Source organism: Mus caroli, unplaced genomic scaffold (assembly GCF_978045245.1).
Source record: "Mus caroli unplaced genomic scaffold, Mus_caroli_1 scaffold_9, whole genome shotgun sequence".
Classification (NCBI taxonomy): Eukaryota; Metazoa; Chordata; class Mammalia; order Rodentia; family Muridae; genus Mus; species Mus caroli.
In genome coordinates this window covers 57,974,530-57,986,679 of record NW_028227264.1, presented here as the reverse complement: position 1 = coordinate 57,986,679, position 12,150 = coordinate 57,974,530, and the positions used below count along the sequence as shown (strand labels likewise).

At 44.7% G+C, this 12,150-nt stretch overlaps 1 protein-coding gene across 1 annotated transcript in view; it reads right to left on the bottom strand.

Annotated features, from left to right (window-relative positions):
• Micu1 (mitochondrial calcium uptake 1) overlaps positions 1 to 12,150 on the bottom strand; it is a 152,002-nt gene that overhangs the window by 54,088 nt on the left and 85,764 nt on the right. The window contains exon 8 of the mRNA XM_021173987.3: positions 11,518 to 11,715. Within this exon, the coding sequence (XP_021029646.1) occupies positions 11,518 to 11,715 (198 nt within the window). The remainder of the gene's footprint in view (positions 1 to 11,517; positions 11,716 to 12,150) is intronic.

Sequence of the window (12,150 nt, the reverse complement as noted above, 5' to 3'; positions counted from 1 at the left end):
GCGGGAAGGGGGTGCCCAGAGCCCCACTTAGCACACTTCATGGCTGGCCGCTGTCTCTGCTTTATTCTCGGAGATACGCCATCTTCTCTTCCTCCCACCTTTGAAGCTGCTCCATTTCCTGTGGTGTATTTTTCTTCCTTCTGTTTTCACAAATCTTTTCCCCTCTCTGAAAAACGACTGAAGTAGTGTATATTTCATTAGCCTAAGCTTTAATAAGAAAAGACATTCATGCCCTGTAGGGTAGGCTGTCACGAAGCAAACAGGAGAGTGTGGGCGTGGATGGAGAAGACATTCATGAGGAAAGTAATGAGAAACGGGAGGGGCTTGAGGCACATCCACTGCTATGCTGAACTCAGAAGATGACACGTTCCTCTCACAAGGCATTTGCTCTGAGCATCAGGTCATCAGGCGGGGCACAATGCATTATTTATCCATGAGTAACCGCAAAGCTGGCTCTGGCTCCTAAGACACCGTCTAGACTCCAAAGACAGACTAGAGGTTAAAGCTTGCTTTTTTTCTTCTAAGCACTTCCTTTTGAGCTCTAAAGACCCTAATTCTGCATCTGCAGCTATGCACTGTTATATGAGAGAGAGAGAAAGAGAGAGAGAAAGAGAGAGAGAGAGAGAGAGAGAGAGAGAGAGAGAGAGAGAACTCACATACCCTAAACATTTTGTTTAAGCTTCCTCATGCTTTAATCTTCAGTTTTACTTGAGAAATGATGTTGTCGCTCATGCTGGCCTCGAAATAGTGGCTGCCCGTTAGCCTCCTCACTGCTCTCGGGACTGTGCCACTGTGCCCATAGAGCTTCCTCACTTGAGGGCTGATCAGGAGGCAGCCAAACAAAGTTTGTGTCTCTAGGCCCAGCTGTAGGGTCTTAGGGAAACCTACAGATTTCTCTTCATTGATCTTGCCCACTAATTTTCTTTGTGTCTGTCTGTGTCTGTCTGCACACCCCTCTTGTATTTCTACAGAGCCAGCCTTGAAGGTACAGACCATCACCCACTCAAGCATGCTCTGGGACAGACTTGATGAGGATGGCCCATCTCCCCAGAGTTCTTCCTGGCTACAGTCCCAGGGCTACCCCTCCCCCAACTCGTCTCATTGTTCCACACCTGGGTAAACAGCAGATAAAGGTAAGTCAGCCTCTCCTGCAGACAGAACGCACCTCAGAGTCAAGAGTGACACAGAAAATGCCCCTGAGCAGACTCCTGTCCTCTTACTTCATAGACTGATTGACGTGACTCGTACCAGACACTCATCGCTTCCACTAGGGATTCCATGCGACACCATGAAAACACTGTCTGGGTTGAGCATGGTGGTGCATGCTGATAATCTCAGCACTTGGGAGGCCGAGGCTAAATTACCAGATTTAGACTAAGCATGGCTTCGGAGTGGGACCTGGCCTCAAAATAAACAAATAAAATTCTGGTTCATTCATCTTGCCTTGAGAAGCTTAGAGCAATGTTTTGTTTCTTTTTGTATCTTCATCATTGAGTACAGATCCTGCACTACTTCAAGTTGGACTGCCAGGGACACAATCTCTGGCCCACCCTCCATGTATGTGAACCCATGGCAAGCTATTCAACCTCTTTCTGCCTCACTTGCCATACCTAAAAAACATATATGTGAGTACACTGTGTTCAGACACACTCGAGGAGGGCTTCAGATCCCATTACAGATGGCTGTGAGCCACCATGTGGTTGCTGGGAACTGAACTCAGGACCTCTGGAAGAACAGCCAGTGTTCTTAACCACTGAGCCGTCTCTCTAGCCCCAGTTTCTACACTTTTTAAATGTGGGATTACAATGCTAACCTCACAGCACTGTGAAGTCCAAGGGAAACAAAGAGCGGGGGCACAATTAGATCAGCACCTGATTTAAGGGGAGGCCTCAAGGAATGTTGGCCAGCACCTTCCCCGGCCCTGGGGTTGTTAATGTGCTGGGCAGTGCTACGGCTCTATAGTCACAGACCAGCCAGGAGTATGTGTGGCTAACCAGTGAACTGTGGGCCTCTGAGGCTTGCCTCACACTGCTCTCCTTTTCTGTGCTGCAGCTCCACTCCAGCACATTAAAACTCTAACTAGCCCTGCGCTCAAACGTTCCAAATGAATGACCATGATCTTCTGAAACTCAGGCACCGGGCTCCAAAGTTGAGAAGGACTTGTGTGCTACTGAAAAAAGGGCTGACACAACTTTGAATGACAGTCAAGAGACATTTCCCAGGAGGGAGATCAAATCTTCATGACTTATTTATGAGTTTGATTTTTTTTTCCTTGTGGCCAGTTTAAAATGAATTTAGAATGTAGCTTTAAGGATATCGGGTGACAGAAAAATCCAGAAAACTGCCAAATATTGTCAAAGTATCTCGGTCATCCCACTGACTTTGGGATTACAAAGTTATCGGTAAACCAGAGCAAGACAAGCCTCCAACGCTTGACACCTGTCCTCAGTGATTAATGTGACTCAGTGCTCAGAAGGGTCTCCTGCCAGGCGTGGGAGCACCGTTCTACCTCCTCGGAAGGCCACAGCAGGAGGATGACCTGAGCCCAGAAGTTATGTTAGCTTGCATTCTGTCACCCTGAGATGTTCCCTTCTTCAACACAACCAAAAGATAAAAACTACTAGGGAAAATTAAATTATCCTACTATCTTTTATTTTTATTTTTATTTTTGAGAGGGGCTCTCACGTAGCCCAGGCTATATACTCCATAGCCGAGGATGGCCTTGAGTTCCTTATTCTCCTTCCTGTACCTTCCAAGCACTGGTATTACAGGTGTGTATCATCGAATCCAGCTATGTTCTATTTCTCAAATCAGTGATCTGCGCTTTTAAAATCCTTGACTCCAGAACCAGGCATGTGGTGCACGGCTTTAATACCAGCACTTGGGAGGCAGAGGCAGGTGGGTCTCTGAGTTCGAGGCCATCCTGGTCTGTAGAGTGAGTTCAAGGACATCCAGAGCTACACAGTGAAACCTTGTATCAAACAACAACAAAACAAAAACCAACCAACCAACCCCCCCCAAAACAAACAAAAAACCCCCAAAACAAAAACCAATAAAAATATTTCTCTGGTTCTGTAATTAACTCCTGGTGTGTATGAATCATGCTACTGATCCTATTTATTGACTTTTTAAAAATGGATAGATCTTTAGATTTAAGGACTAAGACAACAAAATAAAGTACTTGAAAGGGACAAAAAATAAAGCCACTAAAGCCACACACACACACAAATATATGTGTATGAGCACATGTACATACATATTAAGTATTCATGAGCACATATGTATGCATGTATGTATGTTACTTGAAATAATGGTATTGTTAAAGTTGCAAGAGGAGTTTCCCAGGGTGAAGACATACTGTAATTTTGGTTTTCTTATTTCCCTACAATTTATTTTTACATTATAATTCTATTTTTGCATCTATATCTTGCATTATAACATGTTATAACTTTATGCATATGGGTATCTGTTTGCATGCACATGGTGCACCGTGTGTGTGTCTGAAATCCATGGAGGCCAGAAGAGGGCACTGGATCCTGGGGAGCTAGAGTTAAGATGGCTGAGAGCCACCTGGTGGGCCCTGGGAATTGAACCCAGATCCTTGGGACAAGAGTCCTGGATTGTTATCCCGAGTCACTGCTGCAGCCTCCTCACACGGTCTGCAATGCCGTGGTAATATCATAGTTTCTGGTGAAAAACCACAGCCCACTTTTTCACATTTAAGAAAATGCTTGCTCTAGTCTTCTCTCAACACTTTGACAAGAATAAGGCAGGCCATACTGTATAAGTAGATTTTTCCCCTCAAAGAAAAAAATGTTAGTAAAATACCTTTACCTTTATAATCAACAGTTGTATTACTTTACAAGGGAGGAGGCTGCTAATAGGTCTTTTTTCTTAAAATATAAACAAACAAAAAACTCCTTTAAATATGTACTTTGCTTGTTAAAGTTATAAATACTTAAAGGAGTAAAGTACCTTTTATTGAATAATTCAAGCTAAAACCGAGAATGGAATAAGAAACTATAAATTTATTATTATCTCTATTTTGCTTTGTAGAAGCAAAAGAGTAAAAGAGAAGCAATCCCGATGAAATCTCAGCTTTGTTTGCTTGCATGTAATTTAAGAGTCAACTCTGTGGGGCTTTGAGGTTAAGAGTACTGGCTGTTCTTCCAGAGGACCCGGGTTCAGTTCCCAGCACCCACCTGGCAGCTCACACCTGCCTGTAACACCAGTTCTAGGGGACCTGACACCCTCACACAGACAGACAAGCAGGCAAAATGCCAATGCCCATCAAATAAATAAATAAATTGTGAGGAAAAAAGAAAGAATTGACTCTGGACCAGGCAGCTTGGTAGCATGTACCTACAAACCAGTACTTGGAAGGCAGAGCCAGGAGACGAAGTTTGAGCCAGCCAGGTCTACGCTAAGAAATCCTGTCTCAAAAAGCCAGGATCAAAAACAAAAGCCAAGACAAATACAGGCTGTGAGGAGAACCAAGCCTGGCTGGAGGCCTTCCTGCCCTGTCCTTTTCTGTAACCACTTGGCCTTTGTGTGAGTCTGTCTCTCACAGGCAATGTGATCCCCGCCTGTACTGTTAGAGCAAGAAACGGTACACACAGTTATGCTTGGATGGATCCAAACATGATTCTAGGGGCTCTTTAGGCACTCTGAAATTTAAAAAAAATGCTCCTTGCCTGAAATTAACCCCTCTGGGCTAGACTATATAGTACAGTGGCAGAGCACTCGCCTGGCTTGGGCCAGACTTAGGTTAGACCCAACACTGAAAGCAATAGCAACAGGCAGGCAAGCCAGCTGGTACGTAAATACATTTGCCACCACGCCCAAGGACTTGAATTTAATCCCCAGATCTCATAGATTAGAAGAGCAAATAAAAAAAAATATTAATCTCATTTTCTCTAATCCTTAACAATTTATTTATTTGGATTATGTGTGTGTGTGTGATAGAGAGAGACGAGTGTGCAGGCCCATGTGCTATGGCCTACTTGTAGGGATCGGACAACCCTGTAGAATCAGTTCTTTCTTTCACTGTGGGAATAAGCAAAACAAACTTATCCTAAGTGCTACCATTTTGTTTTCAGATTCCATTTAATCATAGGAGAAACTAAATTTAAGGTCCCAGGTCCTAGGAGAGCTAGGAACTTCCCAATAGCTGAACAGCTTCTATTATTGAGAAGGCTAGGTTGATTCCATGACAGGCTTCAAACTGGCAGTTCAGGAGACAAGGCCTAAATCTCAGTTTCTAAGAACTGGGCAAACCCAGGCAAGTCCTGCCCTCAGAAGCTGCCCACCACCTGGCCTGAGGCAAGGACAATGGGTCGGCAGCAGTTTCCAGACTTCACACCTTGAAAATGGTTCCAGAATGTCTAGAGGTGGAGTAAGACAAAGGTCATCCACCCCAGAATCCCAATGTGCTTTAAAGCTAGCCTTCTTCAGGCTCACGTGATTGTCTCTATCCTGGTAATGGGAGAATGCTGGACTTCTGAAGAATAAAACACTCTGTGCTTTCATACTGTTTTGAGTCTGGGGTTTCATTCTTCCGGGAATCATGGACCCTTACATTATAAGGAAACAGTTGTCCGAGTCCAGACATCTCAAGGACAACCTCTCCATCTTGCTGGCAGGATCAAACAAGTTCATGTTCCAGGCCCAGGAACCTACTCCTATCCTGATTGGTGAAAACTCCCTTGCTCAACCCCTTAAGTCAAAATATGATTGGACAATGCTACAGCCCACTCCACTCCCTCTCGCTGTGTGGTCTCATCCTTTTAATGTGCTGTGTAATTTCTCTCTAGGGTCCCAGTTCAGCTCCCAAGTCTGTTCTGTGGCCCTGATCAATCAGTAGCGGCTTGATTACAGTAAATTTTTGTCATCTGCATTGACATGGTGTTTGAGTTAAGTTGGATTTACGTGGACCCTACGCACTACCTATGTGGCTCTGGGGCTGGACTCAGGTCAAAAGCATCTTTACTCTCTAAGCCACTTGCTGGGTCTCTCTATTCTTATTGATAGTGGTGAATAGTTAGCCCATTTCTCTGTGTCCTGCTTTTAGGATTTTTTTTTCCCTATTAAACAAGGTAATCTCTCTCTATATATAAATATTGCCCAGAAACATAAGACAGTCAGTCATTAAGTGACTGGCTGGTTATACACTATCCACACAGACCCCCAACTCATTTCATAATTTCTTTGTTGTATGTTCTAGTTAGAGTCTTTATTCTTGCATAAATTAGTTTTTTACTTCTCTTTGACATGACAGTTCCTTTACCCCAAATTAAAATTAACCATAATCTTTCAAAGAATTCTCTAGTATCTTTCATTTTGATTGACATCTTTCTTGCTACAGTCTTCAAGAAATCAGTGAATATATTAACTGGAATTAGACTCGGCACCTGTCTCCAAGGAACCCTGCTCACTCATTTCTGGCAGCCTTAGATAGAATTCTTAACCTAAAAAAGAGTTTTAAGGAAGCAACTTTGTATTCTTACATCACTTCTTTAAAACTGTGTTTTTGTTGCTGTTGCTCTCAAATAGAGAAAAGGGGAGGGGAGGAATGGGACAAAGGCTGTCCCATGTAAGAGCACTCAGACAGGGCAGAGCTCAGCGGGTGATTGTTCTCATGATGCCTCAGCTGGCTTGGGTAACAGACAGACAATAGAATATTCTTCTCTGTCCTGGGAGTGATACCTGGGTAGCAAAGGAACCAGAAACGGACTTCTGGAGAAGGCCAAATGCTACAACTTTGGTCCTTTTCAGCCCCTAAAATCCAAACTGTGTTGAGTCCCATAGAAACCATAGCACAGGCTAAAAAGAACAAAACAAACCGAGAACCAATCAGGTAAGGAACAGAAATAGCTCTGTCTGAGAGGAAGTGTGAAGTTACCAGGCTCCGAGCCAACACTACCACACAGCAGCTATGGCTGTCGTGTCTACACCTGTGATATGGGTGTGTCCTCTCCTCTATCACATGGACTCTGATAGAGCTGATGAGAATGAAAGAAGGGCCAGCGGGTGCATGGTTTTAATGCCAGTACTCAGGAGGCAGAGTCTCTGTGATTTCCAGGCTAGCCAAGAGAACCTGTCTCAAATAAAAAGTTAAGATATGCAAAGTGCCTGGATCAGAGGCAGACACTGCTATAGCGTTCACAGGCGCCCCTCCTCTCACCCTTCTGAAAATGCAGAGTGATGGATCAAACTTCCTTTATTCTCAAAACTGCTGTTCTGAGAAAAAGGCAGAAAAGAGCGGATAAATGGAGCCATAAATCTCCCCCCTCTCAGGTTTTAAAGGAGACACGGCACGGAATAAACTAGTCAGAGACAGGAAGAATGATGGAATTATAAAGCCCGTAGCAAAGGTACTGAGATTTATTAATCATCTCCACTTGCCTCTTAGCAGTGATGATGAGATTTTATTTCATGCTCAGTGAAGGGAGAAATCACCCAAACTTGGAAAAGTGAAATTAGAAGTGTTTCATAAAAACAAAGCTTGCTGCCATTTCCAGATGTCTTCTCAGAAAACGATTTCAAAGTGAACGAACAGCCTTTTGGCCTCTCAGCTGGGATGCCTTGTGTGCAGCTGCCTGTGGTCTGTCTGAGGCAGAGTGACAGTAGATGCCACTGTAAGGACACTAAGACACAGCGCTGGCAGGAAGCTATCGGGCACACAGCCCTGCACTAGTATGACAGGGCTGCCAGGACAATATTCTGTAGCTGGGTGGCTTAAACAGCAGAAACCCATTTTGTCAGTGTTCTGGAAGGTCTACGTGTGGCCCTCTGCCTGGTTTGTGGGTGGGTGGCTGCCCAGACTGCTTCTCCATCATCGCCTCTCTGTGCATGTGTGTCCTGGTGTCTCTTGATGTGCCCATTTTTTTCTCATAAAGGCAAATGTCAGATGGATCTAGACCCATCTAGTGGCCTTCTTTGAACCTAGTTACTTGTTCCAGTACTGTATCTGAATACGGCCATCTTCTGAGAGAGCGGTGTTAGGGCTTTGGCTTACCTTTCCATTATGGCAGCTAAATAACGTGACAGAAACAACTTGAGGGAGAAAAGCTTTTGGTTTGTGGTTTTAGAGACATTTCAGCTCATCATGGTGGGAATGCACAGTGGGCAGAGCCAATGTCAGTGGAACCATGGGGTGAGGTCTGTTCACATGGTCCAGGCCAAGCAGCAGAGGCAGGAGTTAGACTGGAACCAGAGGTGGGTGGGACCTCCAAGGCTTGCTCCTGAGCACCTAGGTCTGCAGCCAGGCTCTAGCTCCAGAAGCCCCGAACATTAACCCATGGAGACATTTCAACCCAAACTGTAGTAGGCTACAGCAGATGGATCTTGGAGGGACATGATTCAGCCCACAACAAAACACTGACTCACTTAACCATTTTATGAATGGGTAGCCAGGCTCTGAGAGAATAACTAACTCATTACCTCATTAGTGCCCAGGCTGGCGCTCTGTCTGCTAGGGAGACTTCCTCAAAGGGATACTTTATCTAGCACTGATGGAGGGAAGTCTGAGGAAGAGAGCTACAGCTCCAAAGTCACCGAGCTGTGTCGTTATGTGGAAAGAATGGATTCAGGGTACATAACTGTTTACACGACACTCAGTGAATGTTAGGCTGGGCCCCCTCCTCCACTCAAGAAAAACCAATGACTGGCTCCCTCTTCTGAGGAACATCTAACTAGAATAAAGGTCAGGGTCCGGTGTCTTGAGTATCCCACTCGTGTTTTTAGGAGTGTTCAGCTAGACTGTGGTTGGCCAGCCTCCTGCTCAGCCCTCGGCACGGACTCTATTGTTCTTTCAAGTTTGCTTAGGTACCTTGGTGCTTTGAGCTTTATCCGTGACTGCATCTTATGGGGATACATTCGGTATTAAATTGTAATTATAAAGGTAAGAAACCAAACTATTTATATTCCCAGATGTCATTATTCTGGTAAAGACCAGTTTGGTGTGCGTTACAGGGATTTAGACATAGGACATTAAGTCTAGAACATGCAGATTCTCTTACAAAAACTGCTGGATCGGGTCTACTACTGCCTTCTGCACTGAGGAACAGGCTGAAATATTCCAGTTAGAATACAAATTCTATGAGAGCACAGCATGCTGCATATATGTATATACATAGATATGCAAACATATATGTAACTGTAGCATCTCTGGTGTATACACACACACATATAAAATGGTAGCATCTCTAGTGTACATGTATATATATAATTGAGCATCTTTAGTGTATATATTAGACTTAAAATATTCAGTTCAATATAAACTTCCACCCCCTCAAGACACACATATGCAAATATTCTAAACTCAAAAAAGAAAAGTAAATTATAAATCTAAAATACCATTATTACCAAATATGTGAATTATGGATGCTCAGGCTATGATAACATGAATATTTACACATAACATTCTAGAGTCTTAAGGCTGAAATGACTAATTTTCTGATTCTGAAAAGTTCCACTTTAAATTCCATTATCTGTAAGTTTATTGTGATAAGGTAAGTGGCAAAAATCTGAGTCCTGACGTTTCCCTGAAGACAGCCCTCTGTGTATGACTGAAGAAATTTGCTTTATTTAAATGTTGCTAGGCATGGGGGTGCACACCTTTGTCGCTAGCACAGGGGAGGCAGGGGCAGGCAGATCTTGGTGATTGAGGCTAGCCTGGGCTATGCAGTGAGTTCCAGGTCAGTCAGAATTGTACAGTGAGATCTTGTCTCATAGAACATTTTAAAGCAAAATGGCACTTAGCTAGAATATTACGGCTGGAGCAATGGCTCAGAGGGCAAAGGCGCTCACTTGCCATGAAGGCTCGTGACCTGAGTGAGATCACCAGGAAACCCACGGTGCAAAGAAAGAAGCGGCCCCATAGGCTGTCCTCTGGTCCCCACCCCACAGACCAATCAGTACATGTAAGATGAAAGTTACAAACAGGCATTATGACTAATTTTCTGATTACATTAGAGTTGATTATGCAATTGCTTTGCTTCAATCATTGTTAAAAATCTTTTTGGTGATGTACTAGCCTGCGGTGTTCCTCTGCGTGCAGTGGAGGAGAACCTTTGAAATCTAACACTCACCGGACTCTCCTGATGGGTTCCCAGCCTTGTGTGCTCCTTCTCTGCCAGGGCAAGGGAGCTAGAGTGACAGGATCGGCTCTGCAGCTTCTCTGCTGCCCTTTCCTGCAGGTGCAGTGCTTGTGAGTAACTACAGGCCTCCATAAGAAGTCCTGGCTAACTGTAGAGATCTATTCTGGGGTCCCAGGTAGCTCAGGATGACCCAGCACTTTCCTGGTAGTTGAAGATGCCTTGACATTCTCATCCTCCCGCCTCTCCCTCTAGGCACTAGAATCTCAGTGCCAGCTTGATGTTTTGTTTTTTGAGACAGGGGCTCCATTGTGAGACCAAGCAGGTCTGGAACTCATTATGTAGCCCAGGCTGGCCTCGAACTCATGGCAGTCCGCCTGCCTCAGCTTTCTAAGTGCTGGGATTGTAGATGTTCATCAAGGCCAGCAATGACTATTCCTCAGATCACTTACAAATGAAGACAAAAGCAAACCCTAAAGCTTGATCCACTTTGCTTGGCCTTCTGTTTGCCTCACATCCTGAGTATCAGAGAGCATGCGTATAAATAACTGCAGTTAGGCTGTGATTTTCCCAACTCTTGTAACTGAGTCGGGCGGGGCTGGGAAAGCGGAGTGCAGAGAAGAAACGTACGGGGTTTAAGTGAAGTGGGAGCCTTTTTTTCATGTGTGTTTAGTGACTCTGTTTAATGTTTTGAAATTTCAAATAATATTAAAGCAGGGATTATGCTGGAATTAGGAGGTTGTAAGGGAATTTAAGAAAATCCCTAAAAATTAGGGCATTTTAAATCTCTAGGCAAAAGCGTACATAGAAGGTATCTGATGGATGTTCTGAATAGAACCAACAGCAAAACCCCCAAACCCAACTGGTTGGGACACAGTGTGAAAACATTAGCACTCAGATGGTGGGGCATCTGGGGCCTGAGCAGCATGGCTGTCTCCATCCTGAGTGGAGAAGTTGAGCATATAACTCTCCAAGCACAGCGAGACACCTCTGCAGCTCTGAGCAGAGATTTCATCCTGAGTCTGCACCTCCAGCTGCTGGCATCTTTGCAAACATTCATAGGAAAGGCTCTTATCCTGTCTCTTCTACATTCTGGTGCTTTCCAGTAATGAGCACAACACTGGGAAACACGTTAGGACCAGGCCTGCTCTGATACCCACATGTCTTTCTCCTTAAACGGGGGATCCAAAGACAGCTAAGACTTAGAATCTTTTCATCCCTGCTTCATTTAGTCCTAGACCATCCCAGTCCACGACAATTCCTGCAGAACATGGCATTTCCCATCTGCTCCTGCTTACGGATCAACCACAAGGCCAGACCCATTGGTTCTCACAGCTGGAGGGAGACTGCAAGGAAGCCTAGAGGCCCCTGACCCCAGGCTCTGTGTGTACAGGAGGATCCTAGTCCAGGCGACACCTACCTCCAGCTTTAGAACATCATGCTGAAGTTTGCGCTGAAATTCCAGGAAGTTTTTGATGGTCAGTTTCCCTTTGAGATCAGCTCCAAAAAAGTAGGTCGTGAGGGCCGAACATAAGCCAGACTTGAGGGTGTTCCCAGTGGTTGGACGATCTCTGTGACGCATGCCCATGCTGGTCTGGGAGCGAATGATGCTCTGAACCTAGAACAGAACCGTATTCCTGCCCTTAGACTCAGGATGGTGAGACACGGGTTTTGACACTCTGTGTCAACACTGTACAACACAACAACCTTAGAAGTAGTGCCCTATCACCCCCATTTTACAGATGAGAAGACTGAGGCATTGACAGTTGAGTAGTGGCATCGAGGGGGAGAACGGGAATTCTGACTCAGGAAGCCTCCTGGAGAGCTTGTTTTCAGGACAAGAGGAATTGTTTGGGCTGGTGGGGACAGCATGATGCAAAAGCTCTCCTACGAGAACAGCCATCTTTACTGTATCCATCTGTAGCCATCTTTACTTGGCAACACTGTATCCCAAAAGGTTGGAACACCCCACACTTCCCAGTCTACTCAAGATGAGGCAAGAGGTTATGGCTGTCCAAAAATTCTTTTGATTTAAATTATTTTATGCATATGG